The sequence below is a fragment of the Epinephelus moara genome, chromosome 7, assembly GCF_006386435.1.
Source record: "Epinephelus moara isolate mb chromosome 7, YSFRI_EMoa_1.0, whole genome shotgun sequence".
NCBI classification, from domain to species: Eukaryota; Metazoa; Chordata; class Actinopteri; order Perciformes; family Serranidae; genus Epinephelus; species Epinephelus moara.
Window position 1 is genome coordinate 2,292,981 of NC_065512.1, and position 17,467 is coordinate 2,310,447.

The 17,467-nt window shown below is 42.2% G+C and overlaps 1 protein-coding gene across 1 annotated transcript in view; it reads right to left on the reverse strand.

Annotated features, from left to right (window-relative positions):
* The window catches only part of LOC126393333 (diacylglycerol kinase beta), a 145,103-nt gene that overhangs the window by 90,396 nt on the left and 37,240 nt on the right, over nt 1–17,467 (reverse strand). Inside the window, exons 7-15 of the mRNA XM_050049440.1 lie at nt 16,991–17,065; nt 16,418–16,537; nt 15,451–15,568; nt 14,860–14,948; nt 11,997–12,113; nt 10,278–10,376; nt 6,456–6,566; nt 6,295–6,368; nt 772–846 (exon numbers count right to left, since the gene is read on the reverse strand). Coding sequence (XP_049905397.1) covers nt 772–846; nt 6,295–6,368; nt 6,456–6,566; nt 10,278–10,376; nt 11,997–12,113; nt 14,860–14,948; nt 15,451–15,568; nt 16,418–16,537; nt 16,991–17,065 — 878 coding nt within the window. The remainder of the gene's footprint in view (nt 1–771; nt 847–6,294; nt 6,369–6,455; nt 6,567–10,277; nt 10,377–11,996; nt 12,114–14,859; nt 14,949–15,450; nt 15,569–16,417; nt 16,538–16,990; nt 17,066–17,467) is intronic.

A 17,467-nucleotide genomic window follows, 5' to 3' on the forward strand; every position in this document is an offset into this window, starting at 1 on the left:
GAGACAGTGTTGTTGTTAAGACTAATGTTGGGTCACTACCTGAATTAGACTGGCTGTATTATGATGTTCTAACAGTGGTTACATTTCACAACGGCGACAAACAATTATTAAAAGAAACTGAAAAAACATGTCTTGCAAAAGGGGCACTTATCTGCACAGAGGGTCAAAGGGCAGGTGCTTGAGCACGGTCTCACTGCAGAGAACACCTTTACGCCAGGGCCACACTGCCTGCGAAGCGCAGCGCACCGAAATTCTCGCGCGCCGGAGAACCTCCGTTCACATCAGACGCGCATTTCTCCACGCTGTCGACAAGTGATTCTGCTCCCAGCTGTTGTTTTTCACTGCCTGGCTTGACACATTTGCTCGCGGCTCGCACAGAAAATAGACCAGACGCCGAACTGATCGCTGCAAATCGAGAGCCTGCCGCGGAGCTTCCCGGCGCGGCCAGTGTGGATGACACAGTCGGTTAACATGGGCGCCGAAAGGAAACTGCCTTCACTTCTCGGCACTTCGAGGCTCTTCGCGGCGCTTCCGCGGGCGGTGTGGCCCTGGCGTTACAGTCACTAAGAGTAAAATGAAATCATGGTTGTTCACTGAATGATGGAAAAAGGCCAATTAGTGCCTGACTTCTTTATTAAAGCAACAACAGTCTGTTTTGCTGCCCTCATATTAACATATCAACGGTCTGATTGCTGAGCTTATGTTAAAAACTGTGTCCTGATGCATTCACCAACATAAGAGTAGCACCGAGGACCTGAACGCAGCACTTACCCCGTCATCGGTCCCCCCTGGTCCAAAGTGTACACCTGTCTGGGATTCAACAGGTACCTGAACTTCCTCAGGACCCTGCAGGACAGAGAGAAGAACAGGAGAACAACTTCAATAGTTACAGTGAGAACCATGAAGAACATGAAGCAGCTGCAGCTGTGCTCATTATTACATCAGTGTTATGCAAGCTGAATGTTTCAGGTTATGAAAGAGTGTCCATCTATAAGTGAGAAGAATGAAAAAGGTAAAGTAGCTCAGCCTCTCAAGGCCTCTGCAATGGTTTCAGCTTACAGAGACAGACAGGAGGTCTGCGTCACCGCGACATGTAGCTACGTTTCTGAGGATTTGCACTTGGTACTTGATGGGTGTAATAACATCATGGTTCCAATCTACCTCAGACAATATCAAATGTAAGGCATGTCCGATGGTGCAATATATGAAGCTCAGCGTAAGTTCAATCAGGAAGACTTTCTTCATCCGTTCACAGTTCTCTCTCTATCCCATGGCTTCCTCCAGTCAGCTGATTATGGGCGTTCCCTCTCCTGGTTAGCCAATCAAACTTTACCACGATCTCCTTCAGCCATTCATGTCGCTGCTGCCAAACTTAAAACCCGTTCCAGGACCAGCTCTTCAAAAGCCTTCTCCTCTTCACATCCAGTTCCTCCAGCGTCTAGACTCCATAGTGTCAGGGTTCCCTGATCTACCACATCTTTACCTCCTTCCTCAAATACATGACATCATGACCGGTCTAGTCGCCAGTATTCTTCTCTCTCAGAACGGGTGTCTCATGATTGAAATGTCAGGTGAATCGTAGAACGATGATAAGATAGTTCATGAACAGGAAAAAAAAACCGCAAGCAAAGAAATGTCCTCAACTTGCATCATCCATCTTCACTCTCTCATGATGCAACTCTAATTTAAAAGACCAAAGAGGCTCCACATTTTTCTCACAATCGGGCCGCACAACTCTGCATCGTGTGAGGTATCTAAAAACTCTGCTGGGACAACTCGATGGTTCTCATGTGTAGTCAAAGTTCTACAAAGTTTTCAGAGATTTAAATGACATATATGTTGGGTTAATTTTCAGAGAAATGTGTAAAAAAAAAATGAACATCCAGATTATGAATGTTTAACTCAGAGTGAGCATCATGTGGCTTCAGTGAAAGCAGGAGGAACGACTTCTGTACAACCTCCATACACGTCCTAAATCATCTGTTCTGCTGTTTGAAATGTGCAGGAACAATCTTGTCAGAGATCAGGAGGAAGACGCAACGTGATATAAAAGAGAGAAGAAGAGTTTTAGTTTGCATGCTCCTCGTTCTTCCATCTTTTCCATCTCTTGGCTCTCACAACCTGTCGGTGTATAACAGCCAGCTGCACGTCGACGCAGCAGTTTCCTGTAACCTTGTGAGAGTTACATAAAATGCCCATTGAAGGCTGAACAATCGTCCTCATGCAGGCAATTTTAATATGCTTCTACTCTCCAATAGGAGGCTGTGTGTGTGTGTGTGTGTGTGTGTGTGTGTGTTTCATTAAAATGTTTGAATATATTCATGTGAACAGATGTGAATAGATGCCTCAGCCTTGGCATGAAAAGCTACAGCACAGAGAGGTGCATGATATAAGAGGAATAATAAGGGCCACACGTCAAGGATACAGTCGACCTTGTCAGTATGAGAAACAATAAATCAGAGGAGGATGAAATCTTGTGCTACAGCATGTCCTCTCTGTGTTCTGCAGGAGAAGCCATTGACGCCCCTTCATCCGTCCATTACAGATATTTCAGTTTGCATGAATATGAGCACATCTGTTAATGTGGTTTCTCCTGAACTCCTGACACAGTTTACAGAACAAACTCTTCAAATTTCTGATATTTATATCACACCGCTGTTTATACGCTAAAAGAAAAATAATTTCCTCGTTACTAAAATAAATTCTGAAGCACAATTTCATAACATTTCATTCATTCATCGACACATGCTAACACTCGTTTTTTTATTCTCAAATGTTTGACTAAGAATTTGAAATTCTCCACATTTCAACTTTATTTTCAATATTTTGACTTTATTCTCCACATTTCAACTTTATTTTCAATATTTTGACTTTATTCTCAACATTTTGACCTAATTCTCGACTTTCAGCTTTATTTTCAACATTTTGACCTAATTCTCGACTTTCAGCTGTACTTTCAACATTTTGAATTTATTCTCGACATTTAGATTTTTTTCTGGATATTTCAACTTTATTCTCAACTTTTAAGCGTTATTNCTTTCAGCTTTATTTTCAACATTTTGACCTAATTCTCGACTTTCAGCTGTATTTTCAACATTTTGACCTAATTCTCGACTTTCAGCTGTATTTTCAACATTTTGAATTTATTCTCGACATTTAGATTTTTTTCTGGATATTTCAACTTTATTCTCAACTTTTAAGCGTTATTTTCAACATTTTGACCTAATTCTCGACTTTTCAACTTTATTCTCGATGTTCCGACTCTATTTTCAACATTTTGACTTCATTCTCAACATTTTGACCCAATTCTCAACGTTCAACTTTATTCTCAACATTTCAGCGTTATTCTCGACATTTAGATTTTTTTTCCTGGATATTTCAACTTTATTCTCAACTTTTCAGCATTATTTTCAACATTTTGATCTAATTCTCAACTTTTCAACTTCATTCTCGACTCTATTCTCAACATGAAGACAACAGCAGATGAAGCACTCATGTGGGTTGCAGTATCATGGTATCAGGAAGGTGCTCTTTGGTCAGGAAGTGCAGTACATCTTGAAAAAACAAAATCCAAGGCAACTCTTCTCTGGTGCAAAAGTTAAAAGGCCTTTATTAAATGGCTAGTTCATGATAAACATTAAAATCACCAACATGTTCGGCCATGCTCACTGGCCTTCATCAGGGCGTATGCCTTATGCCATATGACTTTTGCATCAGAGAAGAGTTGCCTTGGATTTTGTTTTTTCAAGATCTATTCTCAGCATTTTGACCTAATTCTCAACATTTTGACTTTATTTATTCTCAACATTTTGATTTTTTTTTTTTCTGGATATTTCAACTTTATTCTCAATATCTGAACTTTATTCTCGACTTTTCGACTTTATTCTCAACATCTAAGTTTTATTCTAGAAATGGTATTTCCACTTAATTGTCAGCATTTCGACTAAATTCCCCACATTTTGGCTTCATTCTCAACATTGTCAATATCCTTCTTCTTCTGATTTATTTTTTCTTAATCGTGTCACTACCACTCTTCCAAACATAATTTCACATCAGTCAGATGATTCATGTAAAATCTGTTATGATCAGTATTATCCGTATGTGGGGCAGAAGCTTATACAACTTGTGATACGTTGATCAATCAAACCTAACGCGTTATGAAACAGAACTTTTTTCACACAGACAAAAATAGCAGTACAATAGCCTCTGGTTTCCTGTAGTAAATTATTTATTTTTTTTGTTCTTGTAACGTCTATTAATAGAGAATAATTTCCTTTCTAATGACAATAAAGAGAGTGTTGCTATGGTAATGTGTCAGGCTGAGGCAGAGCAACAGGGTATGATTGGTCTGTGTGGTAGGTGGGGAGCAAAGAAACAATGAGGACATTTCTTCACAGCGTGTTCGGCCCCCGTCATCTTTAGATTACTGTATTCAGAGAGACAGCAGGGAGGTGCAGAACGTACAGTATAGGGCCCTTTGTGACTCAAATCACTTTCTGTAAGTGTGTGTGATTTCAAGAAAATAGAGCAAAAGACCTCTGATAATAGTGTCATTTAGTCCTGCCATATCTGGCAAAGGAACTGATTTCATGTGTTCATATAGATCATTTCCTCACTGCTCCCACTACAGACAGACCCTCTACATGAGCCTATAGAAATTATATTCAAATCTCACAACCAAAAAGTCTTTTGTCTGCAGCAGGAAGACATTCATCATCACAGCTTACAGAAATAAAAAGTGAGGAGAAAACAAATGCACCAGTATATTCCAAAAATGAAATAAAATAAATGGTTTATTTAAGGGTTTGTATAGAGGATATTTTTACCCTGAATTAAAAAAAAGACACACTTGTGGCAAATTATAATAACATTGCACTGATCCAAACAAATGTTAAAAAAACTCTCTAATTATGTGAAAATTAATATTGAAATAACAAATTAATATTTAGAAATCATCGTTTCATTTTAAAATAAAAACAAAGACGATTGACTTAAACTGACAAGGGTGGTGAAAGAGGGAAAGAAAACTTTTTAAAATTTTTAAATGTTGATAAGCTAAACTCAGCTAAGCTAATATGAAATAAGCTAAGATAAGATAAGATAAGAAGATGAGATGAGATTAGAGATGTCTCCTGGAGGAAATTCATAACACAGTTAAAGTTGTGAAAAGTTTGCTGTTAGTTGCTGGTTAAGGCAACAAATCAACTTGATTAGGTTTAAGAAAAATATCATGTTTTAGGCTAAAATAAATACGTCACATGGAGTAATTATTACACGTGAGTGATGTCAGTATGTGACAGACAAACCTAAGTTACGTAAAATTACTTTAAAACTGACTTTGGGTTTCACGCAAGACACAAACAGCTGTTTCCTGGGTGAAAGTCTGTCTTTAGATCCCTTCTACACTGCCTGGTCAAGACAGGAATATTGTGCTTTTCTGCGATCGTGGAGTGGGGGGGGCAGAGTTGCCTCGCCTCTGAGCCGGAAACAGAGGTAATAACGAAATGATATCTGATATCTATCTTATGCATGTAACCCAACATGGGAGATTTAAAAGGTAGTTATTAGCAGCTAGCGGCTAAATATCTGCAAATTAGGAAAACAATGACGTCTGGGAGCTTCTAACCCTCTGAGCAGAGAATGAGATCACCCGCCACAAGACAGGGATGGTAAATGATCGTTACTGACTCGTTAATGTTGTTGTCATTGTTTATAAAACGCTGCCAACATGTTATATATCACACTTGACAGCAACGCTGAGTTGTCAAAAACCATGTCACGCCTCTATTGATTCCGCAATGCCGGCATGTTGTCTGAGGTTACACACAGAAGCAGCATGACGACACCGTTGTTTGGTTCTGTGTAAAAATTCAAGGTCGGCGTAAGGAACGGGCTTCGTAGCGGCTCTGTAGCGCCATCTCTGTCTGAAAAGGGCTATTGCTTGACCCATCCATCTCCCCCCGCCCTACATGGACGTTCTTGCTCTTTATCAAGAGGGCGTGACAAACTGTTGGTTTTGACCACTTGAGAATCAGAAAAGGCTGTTTATTTATTTTATTTTATTCCACTTAAAAAAGTAAAAACAAAAAGTAGAAAGCAGTCTTTACCTTTGACCTATAAAACAATCAGGATTCTACATGTTCATGTGAAGCCAAACTGCCGTCATCATCTTCACGAGGTTATATAATTCATCCCCTGTCCACATGGTCTGATGATATTACAGTAAATGTAAAAGCCAACAGTAGGATGAACCACCTGACCCCAGCAGAAGGCCCGTGGGTGGTGGGAACTTACCGCTCTCCCTGCCTGCCTCCACTCTTGGGATTGACCAGCACCAGGAGCGGGTGAGTACCTGGCAGAGGAGTGATCTGGAGACAGAAGTAAAAAACAGCCTCAGGCATCTGCTCAGCAGCTTTGTGTGGTCACTTCAACAACCTGCAGGACGCTGGACATACCTGCAGCGCCTGTCCGTCTCCAGGGGAGAATTTGAACGTCTGATTGATGTCATCAGGGCTGGTGCTCGGTGGTGACTCGCCCTCACCACGCTTCACCACAGAATGGCGGTCCTGTAAAGATGGAGACTGTTATTAGGACGCAGATCAGTAACCATGGTTTACCTACAGTCGTATTCACTCCAGAGAAGAAGAAAACTGTGCAGTTGAAAATATGCTGATTTGTAAAACCACCTGTTTCCCTGAATGAACTCTCTCTTTATAAACCAAGTTGAGCTTTAAATACTCTGCAGGTGTGATTCTTGTATCAGTGTATGACATACCCAGCATGAATATGGTTAATAAGCATATGAATCAGCTTGTCAAAGAGGTATTTGTGCAGAAAATTGGGAAGTCAGACCAGAAACCTGAATATAGAATCATCTCTGAGTGTGAAATGGAGGCAGGTGTTTGGTGGATGTGACGCTCTGACACGACTTGTTAGAGGAAGACGGCAGCATGTCACTAATGCAGCCAGCTCAGCCGTCAGCGCCTCTGTTCTCCAGTGTTGATGCAGGCTGAGGTGGCAGCAGGTGAACAAGGAAACCTAAAAGTTGTTTTTTGTTAATATATGATCCTCTGGATTCTCCTTCCAGTTGGGCCTCCCTGGGATCCGTCCGGGTGGAGACTTCCAGGAGGTGTTTTACTCCTGAAGGTCCAATGAGGCTGTTCACTGGCAAAAGTTCCTCACAGACAAAGAACAGCAGCTGCGGTCAGTTTGGATTCATGACAGAGACGTCGGTCCTACTGGCTGTTCTACAAATGCACGTGCACGTCCCTTGAGTGAAAGCCTGAGTCAATGTCACAGACTCCTGCAGAGGAAGTTGCTATTCCAGCATTGACAACAATTGACTGAACTGCAAAGCAACTCAAATAAGGAAGATGGATTTATCAAAAAGAGTCTAAAAGAGTCTGACAATAAATAAAAATTGGTGAAGCATTCCAGAGATGGAGAGAATGCAGAAAGGCAAAAATCAGTGACAAAAAATTAACCAGAATGCAGGAAATGAGTCTTAGACACAACAAATTTCAGGCACAGAACCTCAAACCAGTGTTGATTTCAATGACAAAAACTATGAGCAAAATTTTTCGTCAACAAATTTTTTTCCATGATGAAAACGAGACGATGACGAGCTAAAAATAGATCTTGATCATAAAAACTACGACGAAATCTACCTCTGTTGGAGCTCGATCAAATGGATGATTCATAATCAATATAATATCTGAAGCCTCATTTTTATACAAGTAATATTCATACTGATTTATATCAACTGTTTGATTGTATTTCCTGATCTTTACTGAGCAACAGTTTTGTGTGAAAGGAATTAAAGGCCTGTCCCAAATATAGGCCTGTTGAGTTCAGTGATTTAAGCAAATAATAGCCCGGGCCATTAATCGAGGTTTTATGGTAACTGTCTTGTTGCCTAAACCACAGCAACAAACAAAAACTGTAACAAACTCCCAGCAGTGGGTTAGGTGTGATGTGGTGTTGGAACTGAGCCGCCTTTAGAGCATTGTCTCTGTCTCACACCAAACCGACATCAAAGAACTAGCGGTGACGAAAGCCAACTGTTGCGTCGTCTACGTCGCCTCACGTCGCCCTGTGTCAGTTGCATTTGAACACGTGTCACGGCCAAGTAGCACGTACGTTCTGCACCTGCGTCAGAGAGAGCGGAGTGAGAGAGTGGTACATCCTGTCAGCCGAGGGGTTTCCTATCTGTGCAGCCGAGCACCGCAGCACCTCCACGGACTATTACATCCAGACGGTCCCGGTGTTTCCTCCGCAGGCTCCACTTCACTCAGCTGCCCGATAAACCCGCTGCTTCTTCCCACTTTAACCTGAATAACAAACCAGGGCTCGGTGCTCCGGTTGGATCCAAACGGAGAGCCGGGGCTAGCTCAGAGACTAGCGGAGGCTAACTGGCTGTGCTTCCCTCCGGTCATGCTGCGGCTAACGCTCCGCTAGCCGCTCCCAGCTAGCTCCGGTTTGTTATTCAGGTTAAAGTGTGAAGAAGCAGCGGGTCTGTGGGGCAGCTGAGTGAAGTGGAGCCTGAGGAGGAAGCACCGGTTAGCCCCGGTTTCACTACAGGCAGATTCACTCGCTACAGGGGCGAGGAAATAAAACCTGAACATCCAATCACGCCAAAGTGCAGACGGTGCGGGACCGACAGACGCTCACCGACGGCCCCACTTTGACCGACGGCCGACCGTCGGATTGATGTGTCAGGCCTTTAAACTTCTGTTCAGTTTGAACTAATGTCCTTAATTAAATTTGATATACTTTGTATTTTTAATTTGTCAGGTATCTAAATTAATATCATCGATCAATACTCAAAGTTTGACATGTGGATCTATGTGACCCAGTCTGTGTACACCGATCAGCCACAACATTAAACCACAGACAGGTGAAGTGAATAACATTGATCATCTTGTTACAGTGCAAAGTTCTGCTGGGAAACCTTTGGTCATTCATGTGGGTGTTACTTGACATGCAGCACCCACCCAAACACCGCTGTGGAGCTAGTGCATCCCCCCCAATGGCAACAATGCACCTCGATGGCAGTGCCCCCCAGGCAGAGCAATGTGCCATGCCTCACTGCAAAAACTGCATCGACCTGGCCTCCAAATTCCCTACATCCCAATCTGATTGAGTATTTGTGGGACATGCTGATACCCCAGACGTACCCCTGATCCACAGTGGGGCCTTTTTTGATCAGACTTGGCTCTGACATGTCAAGGCATGCACACAGGACCTCTGGGGATGTGCTTTGAGTCTGGCACTGGGGCGTTGGCAGCAGATCCTTTGAGTCCTGTGGGTTGTGAGGTGGGGTACTGGCACGTCCCACGGATGCTCGATCAGATTGGGATCTGGGGAATTTGGATGCCAGGTTGATGCCTTGAGCTCTTTGTCACGTTCCTTGGGCAGTTTCTGAGCATTGTTCGTGGTGCGGCACGGTGCGTGTTCTGTCATCGAGGAGTGTTATTGCCATGAGGGGGGACTTGGACTGCAGCTGTGATTGGATGAGGGAAGTGCTTCAAGTAGCGTCCGATGGTATTGCAACGTTGTTCATGTCATCTGTCAGTGGTTTTAATGTTTTGGCTGATCGGTGTACACCTATGGGTCCAACCATTGAATATAGATGATAGACTAACAGATGGATGGAGACCTGTCCTCCCCCTGATGTAGATGGAGAGATCAACACACAGACTGTGTATCTGTCTGTGTGTTGATCTCTCCATTCATGAAGCGTTGCTGGTCAGCTGAGGGACGCACAGGTGTTTGGATATCTATCATAGATCCATAAACAGTTAACCTCACCCATGTGTAGCATTTCACTTCCTGCACTTCTTGGTGCGACTGCAGAAGAAAGGTAAGTTCTAGAAGAAAACGCCAACTGTTGATTTGTAGCAGAGATGCTCATGTTGTTTTAAAAACATTTAGCCCAAACTAAAATGTGTCAGGTCGTGCTCTGCTCCTTCCTACCTTGTAAACTTGTGACTGAATGTACATTTTGTTCCTATGAATATTTTTCATACACAGTCAGAACCCATGACGCAACACACTGTACATTCAAACTGGCCTCAGACACATTTTTCTGTCAGTAAGGAACCTGTGAATTTTCTAAAGCAACAAAAACAAACATGCAGTCAGCTCACACACTCTGAAAATGATTTTTTTTAGTGAATGATGTAATGCTGAAACCAAACTATTCCTCCTTCATGCGTGGAAGTGAGCGCAGTCCCAGTCGTACAGTGTGTGGAGAGCAGAGAAAAAAGCATCCTCACCAAGACAACGGGGCAGATGTACGAGGGCAACAGAGTGTGGTCCCTCAAGGCGCCTCCATCACACTCAGGCTTCACATTAGATGCACACTTATTATGGAGCTACGGAGGAGAGCAGAAGCACAAACATAAGAACTGTGGGCGTAAATCCATCTGTGGGACTCAGTGTATCAAACGTTAGCAGAATCAAATGCTTCGCTTTCAGGTTGCTTGTGCGGACGGTGTGTGTGTGTGTGTGTGTGTGTGTACAGTACGGCCTGTCACACGGTGACACAGCATCAATCAAAAAGTTTCATTTGTTTTTCTGCGCTGAATAATTAAACGCTGAACTGAGACAAACTGCTGTGTGACTGTGAGAGCAGGGTTAATGTTCAGCAGGTCAGCGGCGACATCTAGTGGATCTGAAAGGAAATGCAAGTCATATATGTGTGTGTGTGTGTGTGTGTGTGTGTGTGTGTGTGTGTGTGTGTGTGTGTGTGTGTGTGTGTGTGTATTTGTGTTATTCACTGAAGGCTGATCCACACGGAGGAAACCATCACATTTTAGGGTCAATATTTGAGGCTTGGGTAACAAGAGTTAAGGTTAAAGTTAGGTTTGTCTCTGGTCAGTTTATTAGGAACACCTAGCTAAACTAAAGCAGTCTAATCCAACAGTCCTACAGTAAATATTTCATCAAGACTAAAACGTTCAGCCTTTATTGAACCTGTTTCAGAGGTGTTGACCGACCACGACCATACAGAACATTACACATTATAACCGTCACGATGAGAGGATTTACTGCAGGATGGTCGTATTAAACTGCATTAGTTTTAGCTTGGTGTATCTATTAAACTGAGTGTAAGTCAGTGTCCCAATCGAGGTTATTATAGTTGACGAAAACCAAAATAAAAGGTGTGAAAAAACATTTTAGTTAACTGAAAGAAACTGAAAACTAACTGAAACAATACTGTGTAGTTAAAAACTAAAATAAATTCAAATACACAGGAAATGTCTTTTAGTCTTCGTCAGTTTGGTCAAATCTGTTAAAACAATACAGTTCACGTTTACTGAGACTGGGATGTCGACATGACTGTGAGGCAACAGCACTAACAAATCTTACCAACAACAAATACAACCCCATGAAAAAGTAAAACTAAAACTAAAACTAATAAACTATGAAAATAAATAAATAAAACATTAAAAACTAAAGTTAAATGAGCAATTTTAGATATAAAATCTGATCCCTTCATCATTTTATCCTGTACGACATTTGTGTGAAATTATGTCATAATTAACAAAGTGAGGTCACAGTGACCTTTGACCTTAAAACGTAGAATTATATTCAGTTCATTTTTGAGTCCAAGTGGATGTTTGTGTCCTTCAAGGCCTTCTTCAGAAATCATGTTCACGAAATGAGTCAGACGCAAGATCACAGTGACGTCCACAGACCATCAGAGTCTAATCAGCTCATTGTATCACGTTCATGAGAACAGAACAGACGGACGGATAGACGGACAGTCTGAAAACTTGGCCCTCTGACCATGGCTATCGCTGGCGTGAAGGCATGAAAAATAAAATATTTTAAAACAATAAAATTAAACTGAAACAAGCGAATTCAGTCTGGAAACTAGCTGAACTGAACTGAAAACAAAAAATGAAATAAAAAAACTAATGAAAAAGACAAAAACTCAGCCAGAGAGACTTGTGTATCTGAGGTGTATCTGTGTCTACACACAAACTCACAGTGATCTGACACCAGACACAGTGCAGCCCCGTCAGGCCCTGGTAACACTTGATGCTTCTGTGACAGCGGTCGCACTTTGTCGGAGAGTTTCCCTCCATCCACACATGCTGCATAGCCTGGAGGGCGAGAAGAAACAAATCCAAATCAGAATTCAGTGTTGTTTAACATTTACTAGTTCCAGTTATAGCATTTTTTAATTCTCTAAGATTTAAACACAATTAAGACTGTCTCCTGGAAGCCAACGCTTGTCGAAACCCCTCAGTCAGCTGAGATTCTTCAAGTCAAGCAGTCGTGTTTCTTTGGTCAGTCAGAGTGCAGTGTACTGCTGAGGACGTGTCAGTCCCCAGATGCAGCTGCAGACTGAGCGCTGCTTGAGTTAGTGTTTAGCTGTAGAAAGAGGTTTATGGCTGTGCTTCATTGTGGCTCGACTGTTTCCAACATGGTGGCAGGGTCACAACATATGTTTAACACTGAAGGAACAGAATTTTGATTCATATCGATCAGCGCTGCCTCGTTTGACAGTTTCATGAGCAGTGATCAACAGCTGCATTAGAGACTCCTCGGCTCTGATTGGTTTTCGTTCAGTTGCAGTGGATTCTTGCAGGTGTCATTAGAAGCAGTACAAAGAGGCAGAGGGATCATCTGTCTCAGGTACAACTGTGAAGATGTAGTGACAGTTTCAGCAAATGGTTATAAATATAAAAGTTACTAACTACAGCTGTAAGTCAAGATGTAACATTTATCCACAAAACTCTCACACGCTGTTGAAAACATGTAACAAACAGTAAAATCTTGGTTTAAACTCAAACGTAATGCAGCTGAATCAAAAGGGAAGTAGCTCAAAATAACATCAGGAAAACAATCTGAGACATTCGGCTGCTTTGCCGAATAAAAAACTGCCTTCAAGCTTTCTGCAAGAACTCTGTTGCACACGATGCACAGACGTCTTTGTTCTTGTTTAGAGTCAACAGACGTAAAAACAAGACAAGTGGACACACAGCTGTGACCTGCTTTTGAGTTGTGAGAATCAAAACTTTAGGGCTGCAATTAAAGGAGCAGCGTGTCAGATTTAGGGGGATTTGGTGGCATCTAGTGGTAAGAACTGCAGACTGCAACCAGCTGAAGCTTCTCCTGGTCAGAATTCCTTCAGTGTTTGTTGCTCAGAAGGTTTTTACAGGGAGCTGAATTAAACACAGAGGTCTCTTTGCTCTTTGTCTCCAAAACAAATTGACCTGCTGATGTTAACCAGTAGAAACACAGAATAAAAGAGTTTCATGTTAAAAAAAATCTGTTTCTCTGAGGCACTCGTGGCGGAGCGACTGCTAACTACAGGGGCCAACACAAGAATGTGAAAGCACCATTCGCCTTGTCTAGAGCCGGTGTTTGGTTTGTCTGCTCTGAGCTACTGTAGAAACATGGCGGTGCAACATGGTGGATCTCTGTAGAGGACCAGGGGCCAGTTGCACAAAACACCTTAAGTTAAGATTCTCTTTAAAGTCCTAGTTAAGGTTTCCTCATTGTGAAATTGATCTCACAAAACATCCTTAAGTCTTCTCCTTAAGGTTTCCTGAAAATGTTCCCTTAAGCATTTCTGGTTTTCTCCTTGTCTTGGTCTTACACTTAAGGAATCCTGAGACCACTGGGTCCCTCTGACTCTGTCTTAACTGCAACATGGCAGATTATGGTGATAAATACAAAACTAACACACCCTGAGCAGAGTGTACCCGATGGATTACACTTGATTTGACTAAATTCATTTTTGTTACAGTCTTGTTCTGTTTTCTGGTATCTGGGGATCAAATTTATTTTGTAGTTTGTTCTTTCTCTGATTGTATTCCTCCAGAAGTTTCATCTCTTCCTCCTCCGACCTGTCTGGTTTTCTTGTCGTCATTTCTGTGAGACTGTGAGATCTAACTCTGTGAGACGATAACAGGCGTCACAAGCATGAGACCAAGCAAACTTTTATTGCTGTGAAATCTATTTCAGCACAGTAAATGAGTTAAAGTTTTCCCTTAACTAAGGAAACCTCTTAAGGGATTCTGTCCAACTGTGTGAGTCCTAAGGAGACTTAGGAGTCTCCTAAGGAGCTAAGGAGAAATTAAGCTTTTTAAGTGTCACACTTCAGGAGTGCAACTGGTCTCAGCTCCCTACGCAGATATAAACGTCTCATTCTAAGGTAACAAAAACATGAAAATTCTTATTTTCAGCTGATTACACACTAAAGAAAACATACTTATTATATTATATTCCATTTCTGCCAATATATATATATATCCCCCTAAATGCTACACACTGGAGCTTTAATGAAAATTTTCATTATTGATTAATCTGTAGACGTCAAAAAATAGTTTAAAATCCCCATAAAAAGTACAAAAAGGTCAGTTCTTCAAGTGGCTCATTTTGTCGGAGGGATTTATAAAGGGAAAATCTTCACATTGTGAGAAACTTGAAAGGCAAATGTTTGACGTTTTTGTCTCATAAATTACTTAAACGAGTATGAGAGGATCTGATGATTAATCATCTGTCAGCTGATTTCTGACAGGAGGATGTTTTTGCCAAAACTGAAGAACAGCTAAATCTCTGCAGACGAACCAGCATGTGACCCGAGCCAGAGAAATCATTCTGCAGAGCCTAATTATATCAAAGCTAAAATACAGAGGGTATTGAGCAGATAAGAAGCCCTGCATGACCTCACACAGCATCCCATGATCCTCACTGCTCTGTTAAACACAACCATGAGCCAGTGGGAATCTGTGAAACAGACTGGTCAGTGTTCCCGTCCTGATCCCCTGCAGCATCAGCCCATGTCATCAGCACGGCGCTTCGTCTGCAGAATGAAGCCTTTCATGTGTTCATACTCACGTTGGTGTGTCTACGTGACTTGGCGTAGGTGCTGATGCAGGCGGCGATGTCTTTGGACACACAGCGTTCGTGCACTGTGTACTTGCATACTGTGGGAAAACAACAACAGCAGTGAATACTTTACATCACAAACAAGACGCACAGGCGCTCCACATATTCCTCGTCTCTAATATTTAATGTGATCCTCTTACACTCACTGGTTGTGACTCACTGTAACAGCTACGAGTAAAAGCAAGGTTTGCAGGGGATACAAACTTTACCACATTAAAGATAATTTCAGTGCGTGAGTGCTTCAATCAGCTGTGACAGTAACATCAGCCTGGAGAGCCGCTCCCCGGCAGAGCTCAATCAGTGATGAAATTACACACGATAATGTTGTTAATGTTTTTTTAATGACGACTGTGAGGACTTTTAATTGAAAAACAACATTGACTCAGACGCACTCGGGCTCAACAAACAACTTCAATTTGAGTCAGATGCAGATGGGAGGAAAGAGGGGAAACAGATAAAGATGGAGGAACAGACAGAGGTGATAACAGGGTTGGAGAGGAAGAGGAAGAGAGACGGAAACAGAGAGACAGACGGACTCACAGGAGCAGCTGAGGCCCTGCTTGCGTACTCCGAGCAGCATGGTATGGCAGTAGTTACAGTAGGCTGGTTTGTTGAAGTGCTTCAGACGCCAAACATGCTGCCCGTCCTCCTGTACGTTCTACAGGGAGACAAAGAACAGATGAAACATCACAACGTCCCTTTTAGCAGCTCGTCTTCACAGGATTTGAGTTATTGCACTTTACATGTGCGTTGTAAATGATCCATGTTTGAAAGCAACTCAGTTAAACATGATTTCATATAAGTAGATTTGATCCATCTTCACTGTCAGAGCACAAAGTCCTGAGACAACAAAGAGCAGAGTTAAGTTCAGAGTGTGACGACTCTCTCTGATTTGCCCCTCCCCTGAGGAGCCAAAACATTTTTGGATTAAAATGAGTATGTGATGGTAACATGTCATGCAAGGGATGCAAGTCCATGACGGACCTAAGCTACATCTGTAACTTTTGGTTTCACACGGGACAGCTGTCTCCTGAATGAAAGTCCGTGTTTGTTTGACCCATTCTACACCTCTATGCAGACTTTCTCGCTCTTTATACTACGTCCGTTTCTCTGAGCATCAAATATTGCTGCAGACGTATTTACATTGGAGTTAGGTGAAGCCTGGTGCAGCTAACAGAGACGCCACAGTGTGCCGTCAGGGCTCGACAAAGGTTCATGAAAATCAGGGCAGAAAGTTTACCATAATCCTGCTGACAAACAAACAAATCAAAATGAAACCATCAGCTCGCTGGCGGAGATAATGAAGTAAAAGCAGCAAACATAGTGGCACTGACAGAACCACATGAACATAAACTTCAAGAGAAACACACTGGTAGCTTTCAATCAGAGCTGCTGACTGAGAACTGATCTCACAACAGCCAGTGAGAGTGCAGGATTTGAGATCTCAAAAAAAAAAAAAAGTTACACACACACACACACACCTCACACCTCACACACTCATACGTACCGTCTCCATGCCCAGCAGGACCAGTAAAGGGATGGTGGTGAGGCCTCCTCTGATCCACTCCTCCAGTGTGACCGTCCCGTCTCTGTCGTAGTCGATCTCCTCCATCATCTCCTTCAGTATCTACAGTGACAGAGAAACATATATAAAGTTGTTCAAACCAAAGTCAGAGGAACAGTGAACCAGTGAACCAAGGAATTTTGACTTCTTTCTTTCTTAAAACAAAATACTAATAAACCGATTTATCGATGATCAAGTTATATGGCGATTATACTCATGGTTGGTAACTGATTAATTAAATGTTGCAGCTGTAGATTTCACTGCAGAGTGCAAATAACAGACTACAGATCAGGAGAACAGGAGCTTTCCTCTGACAAGCCACTCGTTTGTATTTGTAGGTTCTTTTCCTACATTCTTGGACCTATAAATCCCTCTGGGTGTCACTTGAGGTTTTTCCGCTGCCATTACAGGCGAGTAAATAACGAGAAAACCTTGACAGAGGGGCCTGTTTACTTTTCTCTTCCTGTTTTCACTTCAGACTTTATTGCAGCTGAGACACAGCGTGTGTTTGCTCACCGGTCGCAGCTCTGTTGAGTCCCACTCCAGATACTCTGCCACATGGACCATCTGATTGATGATGCGATCGAGCTCCTACAGAGAGAAAGACAAATGAAAAATGATATGAGTCACAGCATGGACGGATTACTGAACGGGCCTACTGGGCACAGGGCCCCGGGGCCCAAAGTGTCAGTGGCCCCCGGCCTTTACCTGCAATATATCACTCGAACAGACACCAGAAAGAACAACACAAAGAGACTCAAAGAGTCTCACAGTGACTACGAAAAGAGACAAAACAAACATAAAGAGACATGAAATGACTCCAACACAAACAGACTCAAAGAGACACAATATGACTACAAAGAGACAAAAACAACAACAAAGAGACACAAAATGACCACAGACAAAAACAACTACAAAGGGACACAAACAACTACAAAGAGACACAAAATGACCACAGACAGACAAAAACAACTACAAAGAGACACAAACAAC